Source organism: Cetorhinus maximus, chromosome 20 (genome assembly GCF_964194155.1).
Source record: "Cetorhinus maximus chromosome 20, sCetMax3.hap1.1, whole genome shotgun sequence".
Taxonomy (NCBI): domain Eukaryota; kingdom Metazoa; phylum Chordata; class Chondrichthyes; order Lamniformes; family Cetorhinidae; genus Cetorhinus; species Cetorhinus maximus.
The window spans coordinates 29,925,465-29,941,350 of NC_135898.1; the positions used below are offsets into that span (position 1 = coordinate 29,925,465).

Here is a 15,886-nt window from a genome sequence, read left to right on the forward strand (position 1 = left end):
TATAGAATCTTCAGGGGAGGGGGTAAAAGAGGAGGAGGCATTGCATTATTAGTTAAGGAGTCAGTTACTGCAGTAAGGAGAGATATCATCTTGGAGGGGGCATCAAATGAAGCTTTGTAGGTAGAGCTTGGGAATAAAAAAGGGGCAGCCACATTGTTAGGTGTTTATCATAGACCCCCAGATAGTCAGCGGGAAATTGAGGAGCAGATATGTGCACAATTTGCGGAGGTGTTTAAAAACAATAACAATAGGGTAATTATATTAGGTGATTTCAACTTTCCCAACATTAATTGGGATAGATATAGTGTTAAGGGCTTGGATGGAGTGGATTTATTGAAATGTGTACAGGAGAACTTTTTAGGTCAATATGTAGAGGGTCCAACAAGGGCTGGACCTAATTCTGGAGAATGAAGCTGGACAGGTGGCTGAGGTGGTGGGGGAGCATTTTAGTGATAGCAACCACAACATGGTACAATGTAAGCTTGTTATGGACAAGTTGCAAAAAAATGTTTTGGACTGGGGGAGAGCAGATTTTAGTAAAATAAGGCAGGATCTGGCCAAGATAGACCGGGAACAGCTACTTGTGGGGAAATCTGCAGAAGAGCAGTAGGGGGCGTTCAAAAAGGAAATGGGGAGGGTACACGCTCAACATGCTCTCTCTCGGGTGATAGGAAGTAGTAACAAGCCTAGGGAACCATGGATGACCAGAGATATTCAGGATACGATGAGAAGGAAAAGAGGCTTTTAGTAGGCACAAAGGGAGCAAATCAGCAGAGGCATTAGCGGAGTACAGAAAGTGCAGGCTGAAGCTTAAGAAAGCAATTAGGAGAGCAAAGAGGGGATATGAGAAAGCTCTGGCTGGTAAAAGTAGGGAAAATCCCAAGATATTCAATAAGTATATCAATGGGAAGAGGATAACCAGGGAAAGAATAGGGCCCATTAGGGACCAAGGGGGCAATCTATGGGCGGAGCCAGAGAACATCGGTAGAGTGTTGAACGAATACTTCACATCCATCTTCACCCAAGAGAATGAGGATGAAGGTATGGAACTCTGGGAAAGGGACTGCGAGGTTCTTGAGCAAATTGATATAGGGAGTGACAAGGTATTGGAGGCGTTGGCAGGCTTAAAAGTGGACAAATCTCCAGGTCCGGATGATTTGTGTCCCAGACTGCTGAGGGAGGAGATCGCAGGGGCTCTGACCCAAATTTTTAATTCCTCTCTGGCCATGGGGGAGGTGCCATAGGACTGGAGAACAGCTAATATGGTTCTGCTATTTAAGAAGGGTTGTAGAGATAAGCCAGGGAACTATAGACCAGTGAGTCTCATGTCAGTGGTAGGGAAACTATTGGAGAAAATTCTGAAGGAGAGAATCTATCTCCACCTGGAGAGGCAAAGTTTGATCAGAGATAGTCAGAGGGAGGTCATGCCTAACAAATTTGATTGAATTTTTTGAGGTGGTGACCAGGTATGTAGATGAGCGTAGTGCAGTTGATGTAGTTTACATGGATTTCAGCAAAGCCTTTGACAAGGTCCCACATGGGAGACTTATAAAAAAGGCAAATGCACATGGGATACAGGGTAATTTGATAAGGTGGATTCAAAATTGGCTTAGTTGTAAGAGACAGAGGGTGATGACAGAAGGATGCTTTAGTGACTGGAAGCCTGTGTCCAGTAGCATCCCACAGGGACCTGTGCTGGGTCCCCTATTATTTGTCATTCATATAAACGACATAGTTGACTATGTTGGGGGGTAGGATTAGTAAGTTTGCGGAGAACACAAAGATTGGCCGGGTGGTTAACAGTGAGGCTGAGTATTTTGGGCTACAGGAAGATATAGACGATTTGGTCAAATGGGCAGATAAGTGGCAGATGGAATTTAACCCTGAAAAGTGTGAGGTGATACACTTTGGAAGGAGTAATTTGACAAGGAAGTATTCAATGAATGGCATGGCACTAGGAAGTTCTGAAGAACAAAGGGACCTTGGCGTGTGTGTCCATAGATCTCTGAAGGCGGAGGGGCATGTTAGTGGGGTGGTGAAAAAAACATTTGAGACACTTGCCTTTATCAATTAGGGCATAGATTACAAAAGTAGGGAGGTCATGTTGGAGTTGTATAGAAACTTGGTGAGGCCACAGCTGGAGTACTGTGTGCAGTTCTGGTCGCCACATTATAGGAAGGATGTGATTGCACTGGAGGGGGCGCAGAGGAGATGCCCAGGATGTTGCCTGGGATGAAACATTTAAGTTATGAAGAGAGGTTGGATAGACTTGGGTTGTTTTTGTTGGAGCAGAGAAGACTGAGGGGTGAACTGATCGCGGTGTACAAGATTGAGGGGGATGGACAGGGTGGATAGGGAGCAGCTGTTCCCCTTAGTTGAAGGGTCAGTCACGAGGGGGTATAAGTTCAGGGTGAGGGGCAGGAGGTTTAGGGGGTATGTGAGGAAAAACTTTTTTACCCAGAGGGTGGTGACGGTCTGGAATGTGCTGCCTGGGAGGGTGGTGGAGGTGGGTTGCCTCACATCCTTTAAAAAGTACCTGGATGAGCACTTGGCACATCATAATATTCAAGGCTATGGGCCAAGTGCTGGTAAATGGGATTAGTCAGGTAGATCAGGTGTTTCTCACGTGTCGGTGCAGACTCGATGGGCCAAAAGGCACTGCACTGTGTGATTCTAGCCAATCTATTCTCATAACTAAAACTTTCCAGCCCAGGCAACATCCTGGTAAATCTCCACTGCACTCTCTAGTGCAATCACATCCTTTCTATAATGTGGATTCCAGAATTGCATGCAATACCCGAGCTGTGGCCTAACCAGCGTTTTATACAGTTCCAGCATAACCTCCCTGCTCTTATATCCTATGCATCGGCTCTTAAAGGCAAGCATCCCATATGTCACCTTAACCACCTTATCTACCTGTCCCGCTACCTTAAGGGACCAGTGGACATGCACACCAAGGCCCCTCTGACCCTCGGTACTTCCCAGGGTCCTACCATTCATCATGTATTCCTGTGCCTTGTTTGTCCTGCCCATGTGCATCACCTCACACTTATTCAGATTAAATTCCATTTGCCACTGATCACCCCATCTGACCAGCCCGTCTATGTCCTCCTGTATTCTAAAGCTACCTTCATCACTATTTACCACCCCACCAATTTTTGTGTCATCCGCGATACTTTGTTCACTGATACTTGCTGGAGTGTAGATATGGCTATCTGACAGAAACAGAGCCAAGTTCTGTTTGTTTCTATCCCATGGTGAAAGATTTGTACCTAAAAGTATAGCCAGTGAGTTAATGAATAACTGCTTGTCTGTGGGCATGAGACTGGCTTCAGGAGGGAATGGGGCAGAATAGAAAACTAATTTTTCTTTTTAAAAAGTCACTTGGTAAAATCTCATCCTGGAAGGGTAGATTTGCCTCTGATTTTAGTTTTTTTTAAATTATGCTCTGATATTAAAAACAAAATACCTTTTTTGTCTTTGTTTCTAATAGGAGCAGCAAAGAAAAGCAAAACTCGAAAAGAAGAAAAAGCTGCTGGTGACAGCTCAAACGGTAATGGTTAGACAGCTTTATCTTGGAATTATTTGAGGTATTTAAGGTGTAGGGAATCAACACTTTCTATTTTGCACTCCTTCATCCTAATGCAGAATCAGGAATTTGTTTGAAGCAGGCCATTTAGCTACCTGCATCAGACGTTCATCTACTCTTCACTGGCAAAATTCAATGATCTGTGCATCAGCTACTGCCTGTGAAAATTCATTCCATGCTCTAGCAAATCCCTGTAGAAAGAAATTTCTCCTTGGGAGCAGAGCAATACAGTGTCCATCGCATGGTACAAGAGTTCTGTGCTCCTAACATAAAGAATAAGCTTACATTATATAGCACCTGTCATAACCTGGCGACATCCAAAAGCACTTTACGGCTGACAGAGTACTTGTCAGTGTTGTAATGTAGGAAAACAAGTCAATTTGCATATAGCATTGATTTGCTTATAGGTTTGAAAACAGCCGGGTGATAAGTAATCCATTAAATTATTTCAGTGGTCTTGATTGAGGGTTAAATGTTGGCCAGGAGACTGGAAGAACACTTTGAATACTGCAGTAGGAATTTTGCTTCAGCCTGAGGGGGCAGATGGGACCTTTAATGTCTCACCTGAAAAACAGCACCTTTGACAGTGTAGCACTCCTTCAGTACTGCACTTAGCATCTGCCTCGATTATATGGACTTGAACCTACAACCTGACTCCTGTGAGATTGCAAGCACTCGGCCAAGATTAGATTCAATGTTCATCTTTTCTATTAATCAACTCCATCTTCTCCCTCAATTACTTGCTCTTATTTCCCTCCAGAAGTCGAGCTTAATTGTTTCTTTGGACTCCTTTATTCTTTCTGCTTCAGTGACCACCTCAGTAATTACCTGATTTCTCTGACTTAACTTTCTCCTGCCTAATTTCCAATTGTAATTTGTGCCTTTGGTATTTGAACTCTGCCACACGTAGTGTCCCTGGAGTTCTGCATGATGAGAATGAAACTTGTTCAAGTGTTGCATGGTTTGGGGGATCCCTCAATCTCCCATTTTTGTTAAAGTACTGTATAAAACCAGTACTAAACTGATGGCTTTTTTTAAGAAAAGTTGTGCTTTTAATTAAATTCCTCAAATTGATATGTTTCTGGTGAAGTCATAAATTTGATTCTTTTTTGTATGTGTCCAGGTGAATGGGGACAACTGGTCAACACAAGAAACTGAAACAGGTATATGTTTGTTTTCAAACTACAACGGTCTTGTGAACTGAGATGAGGAGAAATTTCTTCACCCAGAGGGTGGTGAGCCTGTGGAATTCGTTACCACAGAAAGTAGTTGAGACCAAAACGTTGTATGCTTTCAAGAAGGAGTTAGATATAGCTCTCGGGGGCGAAAGGGATCAAAGAATATGGGGAGAAAGCGGGAGCAAGCTATTGAGTTGTATGAACAGCCATGATCATAATGAATGGTGGAGCAGGCTCGAAGGGCTGAATGGCCTACTCCTAGTTTCTATGAACAATTTGTTACAAGGAAGATTATAATTATAATCCACTTTCAATCAATCCAATTGAGCACTTGTATTCATTCAATTGTCTTGACATTTTCAGTCTACTCTCTTGTGGTATAAATTATTGGAGTGTTTAATTAAATTAGATATTTTTCATTGCTTTTTTTGAGATTTAAAAATGTAATGCTTGCGTTCATTTGGTAGTATTTTTTTAAGAAAAAAAAGTCCTGTTAAATTTATCAAATCCTTCAGTGTTCTGGTTTCGGATCTGACTAGCTTGCACAGAAAGCTTGGGCAGAATTGATGTTTCAGTTGTTTAGCAAGGTTAACTGAGCCCCAAGAAGATATCTGTCTCTTGCTGTATACAGATTCGTGTCTCCGTGGTTGGATTAACACTTCTCCAACTCCAGTATCTATCTGCCAATCTATTTGGCACAATATTTACAACCAATCGTCCAGTTACAATTGGAGACTTTTGCAATTGTCAAATGCTTTTTGTCTAGACATGATGGTGCCATTTGCCAACTTAATGTCCAGTTCACAGAATGTTCCTGGATGGGATGGCTGCATCATTCCTTGGCATTATTCTAGAACTGGATAGGAAATTGCATTACATCCAAAATTATGGATTATTTCTGCAATGATGAGGAAACATTGACAGTATGCAGTCTAATAACCTCTGACATAAATTGAACCTTTAGCACTGAAGATCCTTTTCACCTCCTGCAATGTCATTGGTAATAAGAGCTCACTGGTACCAAGAGAACATCAGCAACAACACGCAGGGTTTTGCCTCTACATATGTATTTTTTCATTCATTCTTGGGATGTGGGAGTCGCTGGCTAGGCCAGTATTTATTACCTATCTCTAATTGACCTTGAGAAGGTGGTGTGAGCTGCCGCCTTGAATTGCTGCTGTTTATAACCATTGCTGCTGTTTATAACCACCATCTCCCACATTTCTATTTGTAGGTGGAGCTATGTGAATGACTTAATGTTTTAATTTAGTCTATCTCCCTTGATCCTGTAAACAACATGTGCAGAAACAGACCATGTTTTGTGTTTATGCTACACTCAAGCTTCCTCCCATCCTTCCATTCCTTCATCTAACTGTGTCAGCACAGTCGTCAATTCCCTTCTCCCTTAAGTGTTTATCTGGCTTCCCCTTAACTGATTCTTTATTATTTGCCTCAACCACTCCCTGTGGATGAGAGTTCCACTTTTTTTCATCACTCTGAGTAAAGAAGTTTCCTTTGAATTACCTATGTAGTTTCTTGATGTTCATCTTGTATTGATGACCTAGTTTTGCTTTTCCCCACAAGTAGAAACACTGTTTACTGTTTCAAACCTTTCATAATTTTAAAGACCTTTTGGGTCACCCCTCAGTTGCCTTTTGTCAGTGGAAAAGAGACCAAACCTATTCACCCTTTCCTTCTAGGTATAACCCCAAGTTCTGTTAACATCCTTGTAAATGTTTGCATCTTCTCCTGTGTCTCTGTCCTTTTTATAATATGATTACCAAAACTATGCACGATGCTTCCAAGTGTGTTCAACCAAGTTCTGTACATGTTTTGCAACTTTGGAATAAATATTACTGGCAGAAATTACTTTGAAGGCTTCATATGTTTGGGATGTAGTACCATTTTCATTGTTAAGGTAAAACAAAAATACCTGGAAAAACTCAGCAGGTCTGACAGCATCTGCGGAGAGGAACACAGTTAACGTTTGGAGTCCTTTTGATTCTTCAACAGAACTAAGGAAAAATAGAAGAGGTGAAATATAAGCTGGTTTAAAGGGGGGTGGGACAGGTAGAGCTGGATAGAGGGCCAGTGATAGGTGGAGATAACCAAAAGATATCATAGACAAAAGGGCAAAGAGGTGTTGAAGGAGGTGATGTTATCTAAGGAATGTGATAATAGGTGACATTAAGGGTAGAAAGCAGGATGAGCAAGGTACAGATAGCCCTAGTGGGGGGTGGGGGGAAGGGATCGAAATAGGCTAAAAGGTAGAGATAAAACAATGGATGGAAGTATATTTAAAAATAATGGAAATAGGCAGGAAAAGAAAAATCTATGTAAATTATTGGAAAAGGGGGGATCGGAAAAGGGGTGGAGATGGAGGAGAGAGTTCACGATCTAAAATTGTTTGCTCAACGCAAACTGGAGGAACACCACCTCATCTTCCGATTAGGCACTTTACAACCTTCCGGACTGAATATTGAGTTCAACAATTTTAGATCGTGAACTCTTTCCTCCATCCGATCCCCCCCCTTTTCCAATAATTTATATAGATTTTTCTTTTCCCACCTATTTCCATTATTTTTAAATGTATTTCCATCCATTGTTTTATCTCTACCTTTTAGCCTATTTCGACCCCTTCCCCCCACCCCACCTCCACCAGGGCTATCTGTACCTTGCTCGTCCTGCTTTCTACCCTTAATGTCACCTCCTTCAACACCTCTTTGTCCTTTTGTCTATGACATCTTTTGGTTATCTCCACCTATCATTGGCCCTCTATCCAGCTCTACCTGTACCACCCCCCCCTTAAACCAGCTTATATTTCACCTCTTTTCTATTTTTACTTAGTTCTGTTGAAGAGCCATACGGACTCGAAACGTTAACTGTGTTCCTCTCTGCAGATGTTGTCAGACCAGCTGAGTTTTTCCAGGTATTTTTGTTTTTGTTTTGGGTTTCCAGCATCTGCAGGTTTTTGCTTTTATTTCATTAAGGTATTTGGCTGAGAATATGATGTCCTCAGAGTTGATCAAGGTCTGTAATGTTTACGTGTATCGTGGAGACTGTACATCATTCGAAGATCCAGTCAGTTAAATAACCTGTTTTCTGATTTTAAAAATCATAGCAATAAAGAAGAAAAGAGGAAGAGAAGAAACAACATACAATCTTTCCGATTACATCAGCAAGGAGGTAACATGTCCGTTCCTTTGTAGGTAATATCTGGTCTCTTGCTCCTGATGTCATTTGTATTGAAGGAAGCTGTAATGTCTTTAATTACTCGACCCTGTCTGCTACAGTTCTTCTAAGATTCTGCCTCAGAGACTTGACCTTGTGCATCTCCTACATGGCGAGTCAGATGTCTGTCACTGCTTTCATGCTACGGTGTTATTGGGTGTTTTTATTTTAAAAAAATTTATTTAAAAAATCATAGAAATAGAGCACAAGAAGGAAGTATTTGGCCCGTTGTGTCATGCCTGGTACTCACTCTAGTGCCAGGTCCTTAACTAGGCTAGTTACTCTGATACAAAACAAAATAACGAGGATACTGGAAATCTGAAATAAAAACAGGAAATACATAACAGGTCAGGCAGCATCTGTGGAGAGAGAAAACATTCCATTTCCGTTTGATCTTTTGCCTGACGTTTCCTAATTTTGAAAACTTTTTAATACTGCCATCTCCTTAACTTCATTTATTCTGGTGAACGAAGACTAGTTTTTCAAGGCTTTAAATATTACTCCTTCCTGGTGTTTTAGTTTCCCAAAATATTGTACTTCATATTTCTTAAACTAACCTGTATTTGTTCCCTATCTGCCCACTGTGCCAATCTGTCTGTACCCTCCTGAATTCTTCATCTTTGCCCTACCTTCCAATTTGAGAATGTCAGCAAAATGTCAATCACCTTGTCCTCTGATCCAGAAAAAGTTGTATCAATAGAAAATGAAAAATCCCAATGTGCATCCCTGGGCACACCATGGGTGGCCATAAATGCCAGTGATGCCCACATCCCATGAATTTTTAAATAAACTAGCCAAATCTCACCAATGTGAAAACCTCAATTTACCTCTGCTGTTCACTAGCCAGCTCTCTGTCAAGCTGGCTATTTTCCTTTTTATATAAACGGCTTTCATTTTTATAGCCAGTCTTTTGTGGTGTCTTCTATGCATTTGTAAAATTCATGTCCAGTCCCCATGTATGCAATCAATGTTCATCACGGGAAACCGCCTATATTTGGTAAATAGCACTAACTGTTTGCCCGTCCCATCAGTTACTGCTTATTACATATTAAATGTACTACCTATTTCGGGTAATTCAATAAGGTTTTTGCATCTTCATATCACATTTATATCTAAATCCCTCCACTGATTATTCTGTGCTCTTTCAAGCCTCCACATTTATTGTTAACCCTCACCTTTTGTGAGATAAAATCTCTTTGATCGTGCAGTTACCAGCAGCTTCTGCAGAGATTTAAGAAATCCTTTTTACCAGCATTTTACCAGCTTCTGATTCTTAATCTGCAATTTTGGTATAACATGGACAAACCATTTGTTAATTCCTTTCCACATTAAAGTTTGTTAATAACTACAGAACAGTATCCAGCCAGTTTGTTTCCTTCTCTCTGTGTTCTCTAGGTCTCTAAAAGGCTAAACACCTTTTCACACTTCTAGCAGGCTAATCCTGGTAACACCATTGCATCCGCTATAAGCGGTGGGATTTTTATTACAAAGACAAAGCGAATGCATGAGACAATCGTATATCTATGTTATAAAAAGGTCAAAATGCATTTGTTGAGCTCTGTTACAAATCCCTGCTGATTTACTTTTTGCTTTTTATAGGACATTTTGTCAAGGGTTAAAAAGGCTAAAACAGATGAGGTAAGTCATTAATACTGTGTGATGTTGTGAACCAGGAGGTAGAGATAGAAACAATTTTAAATCTGGGCAGGATAGGACAGAAGTTGGTTCAGTGCATTGTCACTAGATGTCCTCCATGTTTGTAGTGCAAGTTTCTCAACCCATCTCACCATAAATTCTAATAAGTAACACACTGAAAATATTTTTGGAGGTTGGCTTTGTATTCCCTTCATTCTGTACATCATATCAGGTGTTCCTGCTCTTAATCTCCATTTAGGAATTTCTACCACAAAGCTTGTGTATTGGAACAATGGAGAAGATAGGATTTGAGTGGAAGGTGGTGGCTGTCCTGTGTCACAGTTGAATAGCCCACTACCATTTACTGGGCTTGCACATGAAGATGTCCCCCTGGGCAAGGTACCAGAGAGCTACCAGTGCCCCTCATGAGTATTCCTCAACACAGGGAAATGACTTTTGAGAGGAGAAAAGTGGGGTTATAGATCAGAATGGTTGTCAAGAGTGTACTGACTTTCCAATTCTACAGCTCAAAGTAGTTGTAGGGTATATCTTGCCTATCTGCCTTTATTCTACTCCAATGCCACCTTTCACCCTGGCCACCATCAACAAAAGCTACGTTGCAAGTTTTGTGTTGAATTTTTGGCACAAAGTAAGGAATGTTGGTGCTCAAATTGAGCACTTTCTATCACATTATCATTGAACATTCCTAGGTAAGAAAAAGCACAGCTGGAGGCATAGTAAAGTTCCCTCTTTAGTGACCCAACAGTGGTGCCTCCTGTGTGGTCAAAAGTGTGCTGTACAATATCACTGGTTTTCTATTTCAGTCACAAGCCTGTGGCTTTCAAGTTGGACTGTGGATTGCCAAATTTGTGCCAAGTGAAGTGATTTTGCGTTCTGAGCCATTCTCATTCAATTTTGAGACTTAACCCTGTGAAAATAGTTCATCATAACTAACTGAGAGGGGGAGTAGACATTCACTTGATCACTGTACCATTTCATGTGCAATGTTGAACTGACACCCTGTATGCAGATCTTATTTCTGTAAATAATTTGTTTTAAAATCTTTAATAAAGAATGCTGATACAACATCTCTGAAAAAGCTTGAGGCTGAAGATATTGCGAAGAACCAAGATTCAAATTTTGCCATCAAAGACCGGCTGGCCCAGACTGTACGCCACAACTCGCAACATCTCCTGGACCCTGTGAGGCAGGTGAACAGCCAACCAGTTCCATACCAACAGCCCAAACTCTTCACGGGTGGAGTGATGAGGTGGTACCAGGTGGAGGGTATGGAGTGGCTGCGGGTGAGTTTACAATGCTTGCCTTTTTCCTGTTGGGGTTTGGCGCGCAGTTAACCGGCTGCTTGTTGGGGACACGGGAGCAATTTTGAAAGCCGTGCCCAGATCAATCAGCAGCAATGCTGCTAAGCTGCACGTGTGTAGCCTGAAAGTTACCATGTGGGCCTTGTTCTGTTTTAATACTGTTTGGCTGTGCAGAAATTTAATGATACCGTGCATGGAAAGAATTGGCCACACAAAACATTAAATTTTTATAGGGAACCTTGTCCAGCAGTGTCCTTTGTTCAGGTCCACGATGGGATGGATTTGCAACAGCACACGCTGGATTGGTGATGACTGTGTGACACCGTTTTCGTTGTCTTAATGTTGCTGTTAAGATTATATATCTTTTAATTATTTAATCTGGAAAAATTTTGGTTTAATTTTAAATTCTGCTAGAAGTTATATTAACTTCACGAGGTTAACACTCAAAGAAACAAGCAAGCTAAGTTTGTCTGTTTCTAAACCGAATTCATCTAGGATATGGTTTAGCATAAGTTAGTTAAAATCTCATCTCAGTTCATGTACTCTCCCGTACCATATCAATTTGAGATGAAGAAATTTGCTGAATACCTGAGAAAATATTTGTGCTTTTTAAAGATGGAGCAATTTTCTTTTAAATGTTCAACAGGGGCCTTAGCTGATCTGTTTCAGTGGTTCCAACAAAAATCATAGGTCATTATTTTGCCTGTCACTCTTAGTTTTTCTGTGTTTTTTCTTATCCCCTCCCCCTTCCAATTCCACTGCTCCCGCCTATACTTTTAAGTCTAGAACAGTAGAAGAAGCATCAAAGCCATTTTTGTTTGAAAAAAAAAATTGCTGACTTGTGGTCCTATATCAAAGGGATTTTATTCTACTTCTAAATATGAGGAGCAGTAAGATATTGATTAAATTTAACTTTGAAAACTGTACATTACATATCAAATCAATCAGTTTGTAAGTTCGCTACTAACTTCTGTAATACTGGACTGTTCTTCGCTCTGCTGTCTAAAAAAATAAGAAAATATACATGGCAGGATGCCTAAAATTGCAGTACTGTATTCCGTGTGGGTTCATTTAGATATTGACCTGGGGCTGTATAGTTCAGCTAGCTATCGAACAACAAATTACCCTCGATCATAGGGAGACAGAATCTGCTTGAGAGACTGATTGGAGTTGACTATTCTGTGCATATATGAAATTTGCAGCGATTGTATTTCTACCTCTCTACTCTCTTTCCTGCTCTCTGCTGAAGATGACATTCCATGGGTGCTGGGAGGTCTCTTTTACCACACAAATGTGACCAGCCTGATGAGTGTCAGTAGGCAGACTAGCTATGGAAGCTGAGCCTGATCCTGTCTTAGTGCTTCCTGCAGAAATTGTGCACAATCGTGACCACAAGTAGGATCTGACTGATCTTAACTTTCTTTCTTTTCTCTGATCAGTTTCCATGTCTGGGAACTCCCAAGGGCTGGGATCAGTTCCCCTGTCCTGGTCGCCCACCACACTAATGTTGACTAACTCAGCAGACCTACTGTTGAGCTTGGGACTTTGGTTTTGTAATGTTACTATACACCAAGTGCACGCGGTTTTTCTTATAAAGCAGTAAATTCAAGGTGGGTTGGTGTAAGCATCTTGGAGGGGTCCTAATGTGATTATTTTTCTGTCTTAGATGCTGTGGGAAAATGGTATTAATGGGATTCTGGCAGACGAGATGGGCCTGGGGAAGACCGTCCAGTGCATCGCCATGATAGCCATGATGGTGGATCGAGGGGTCCCTGGACCTTTCTTTGTCTGTGGCCCTCTGTCTACTCTACCAAATTGGGTATCGGAGTTCAAGCGATTCACCCCAGAGGTGAGACTGACAGGGGATGATCTTGACTCTACTACATACCTTAGTTTTGGGAAGTGATTTTTGCAGAGTGCATTTTAATGTGTTTACTTCTGTGTCTCAGATTCCTGTGCTGCTTTATCACGGGAGCCAGAAAGATCGTTTTCAAAGCCTCCGTAAAGTCCACAAACGGCAGGGCTCTCTACACATCTTACCAGTTGTCATCACTTCTTATGAAATAGCCATGAGGGACAGAAAACACTTCCAGGTGCGTGGGCACCTTTCTGGCTCAAAGTTTGGTTGAGTCAGGTAGCATTCTGGTCAAATGTCAAAAGGTCATGGGTTCTATGTAACCTTTGTCAGGTTTATGGAAAAAATTTGAATAACATACTTTAAAACGAAGCCTCTTTGTCAAAGTTCCCTGCTTATAAGCTGATTTGTCACATCGAAGATTGTGCAAGATGGAAGTCTCAGCTATTGGAATGGAGTTTGTTCAGATTTGATTGTTTAGTTCTCACTGGTTTTAGCAATGTTGGAATGGCTACTTATACCTTGGTTTAATTGCAGCCTAATTGGTTAGTTTATACTCACTGGTTTCAGTGGAAGACCATTAGTTGATTATACTAATGTCTCTACAAATAGTCATTTGGTAGTATAGAACTTGAGTATTGCTGAGGAAAGAGACATGCTGTTGAAGCTTTTTTTTTGCACACATCAGGACAGAATAGCAAGAATACCAAATCTTGAAGGGAACAATAATTCATACTACATGAAAGGAGAGCATGCACCAGGGAACAGCAATACTAATGTTTCTGTTTGTTTCGTGTGTTACTGAGATTTGTAACGTTATAGCACACTGTTTCTTTTCTGCTGTCAACGCTTGCTTGTGTTTGGGTGTATTACTGATGCTGGAACATTTGGTACAATGCCATAGCGACCATTCTTTGTGATTGAGCCTAACGAGCGAGTGTCAGCAAGCTTGTTCATTTATTGATCAGCATCCAGTTGTGTGCACTTTCCAGCAGGAAGGCTAGGCTGGTGTTCAGAAGTTGTAAGCAATGCTCGTTATTGTTTTCCTGTCCCTAAGTCAATGCCCCTGGAAAATTAATTTTACCACTTTAATGTACTTTGACTTGAGGGCATTCAGTCATTTTTAAATCTGGGCTGTTTCAGAATTATTAATTTTCCCATGAACAGATCCTGGTCAGGGTAAGTGTTCCACTGCTGTTATTGCCCAGCTGACTCAACTGCAAATTTTGCTGGGGCGTAATGTCCTGAATCCAACTAACACTGAGTCTGAGCTTGCTCATGAAAGGCCATTAGGTGAAGTCTGGTTCCTATGGACCTGTACTCCTCCAGTAAGCGCCAGCACCTGTGGACAAAAGGGGAGGAGATAGTGCCTCAGTTTTAAATTCTACTGTCTCGATCCACAGCTGTAACTGAAAATTTTGTTTGACAGTTGCATTTTATTTTCTCCAAAATAAACAGAATTGTCACTGGAAATACCTCATCGTGGATGAAGGCCACAGAATCAAGAACTTAAATTGCCGCTTGATTCAGGAGTTGAAAAGGTTCAACACTGACAACAAGCTGCTGTTGACTGGAACCCCTCTCCAGAATAACCTGGCTGAACTCTGGTCACTGCTCAACTTTCTACTGCCTGATGTATTTGACGACTTGAAAAGGTAGCCCTTGTGAATGGACTGGATGCTGCACTGTGTTGAGTTTAACTGGCCTTTTCTCTCAAAGACACCACCTACTGTAACAGAGCTGTAAGAGTAGAAGGTCTCAAGCTTAATATACTGAGTTATCCTTCCTGGCTGGGTTTGCTAAAGGGATTTCTGTGGCTTTAGACTAAGAATGGAAAGATCAGCTCATACTCTGCTGTCTGATCCCTATCAGGTGAGCAGGGTCAAGTCCTGAGAATATTGACTTCAGCTGTGATTCCCTCTGCAGTTACAAAGCCTGTCGGCACTCACTACCACAGTTCAGCTTTGGGAAGAAAAGCTACTGGGGTGACCGGGGGGCTTTTAGTGAACCTGGAAAAGTCCATAATGGAAGGGCTTGTCATTTAATTCCAGTTCATATTCCCTTCAGAATTTCATCAGAACAGATTTATGGTAAAGGGAGATTCCATTGATCTTTTGTGACACTTGATGAGTTAGGATGATGAATACTGCAGTGAACTTGCAGCTCTGCAACCTAAAGTCATTGGTGCATTTAAAGGGAAAGCTAGATGAAATACATGAGCGGAAATGGAGTAGAGGGATATGTTGATATGAGAGGTGAAGTTAGGTGGGAGGTGGTTTATGTGGAGAATAAAAGCTGGCAATGGCCTGTTTTCGCACTGTTCACTTATGTAACTTGAATTCAAATCTAGGCCAGACTGAGGGGATGAAAGCTTCTATAACAAAAACAACTCAGCAGTTCTGACAGCATCTGCGGAGAGGAATACAGTTGATGTTTCGAGTCCGTATGACCCTTCATCAGAACTAAGGAAATAGAGAAATGAGGTGAAATATAAGCTGGTAGAGGGGGGCGGGGCAGGTAGAGCTTGATAGGAGGCCAGTGATAGGTGAAGGCAAAGAGGAGATTGCCAACGATGTCATAGACAAAAGGACAAAGGGGTGTTGACGGTGATATTATCTAAGGAATGTGCTAATGGGGACATTAAGGGTAGCAAACAGGACAAGCTAGTGGCAGATGGCCCTAGTGGGGGTGGGGTGGGGGGAAGGGATCGAAATGGGCTAAAAGGTGGAGATAAAACAATAGATCGAAATAAATTTAAAAATAGGTAGGAAAAGAAAAATATATTTGTTTAAAAATTATAAATTATTGGAAAAAGGGGGTGGGGATGGAGGAGAGAGTTCATGATCTGAAATTGTTGAACTCCAATGTTAAGTCCGGAAGGCTGTAAAGTGCCTAGTCGGAAGCTGAGGTGCTGTTCCTCCGGTTTGCGTTGAGCTTCACTGGAACATTGCAGCACACCAAGGACGGACATGTGGGCATGAGAGCAGGGTGGTGTGTTGAAATGGCAAGCGACAGGGAGGCCTGGGTCATGCTTGCCGACAGACCGAAGGTGTTCCGCAAAGCGGTCACCCAGTCT

The 15,886-nt window shown here is 41.6% G+C and overlaps 1 protein-coding gene across 1 annotated transcript in view; it reads left to right on the forward strand.

Moving 5' to 3' along the window:
* Positions 1-15,886, forward strand: part of hells (helicase, lymphoid specific) — a 60,619-nt gene that overhangs the window by 11,965 nt on the left and 32,768 nt on the right. The window contains exons 4-11 of the mRNA XM_078565848.1: positions 3,494-3,553; positions 4,713-4,752; positions 7,889-7,953; positions 9,598-9,636; positions 10,707-10,937; positions 12,622-12,804; positions 12,905-13,048; positions 14,269-14,465. Coding sequence (XP_078421974.1) covers positions 3,494-3,553; positions 4,713-4,752; positions 7,889-7,953; positions 9,598-9,636; positions 10,707-10,937; positions 12,622-12,804; positions 12,905-13,048; positions 14,269-14,465 — 959 coding nt within the window. The remainder of the gene's footprint in view (positions 1-3,493; positions 3,554-4,712; positions 4,753-7,888; positions 7,954-9,597; positions 9,637-10,706; positions 10,938-12,621; positions 12,805-12,904; positions 13,049-14,268; positions 14,466-15,886) is intronic.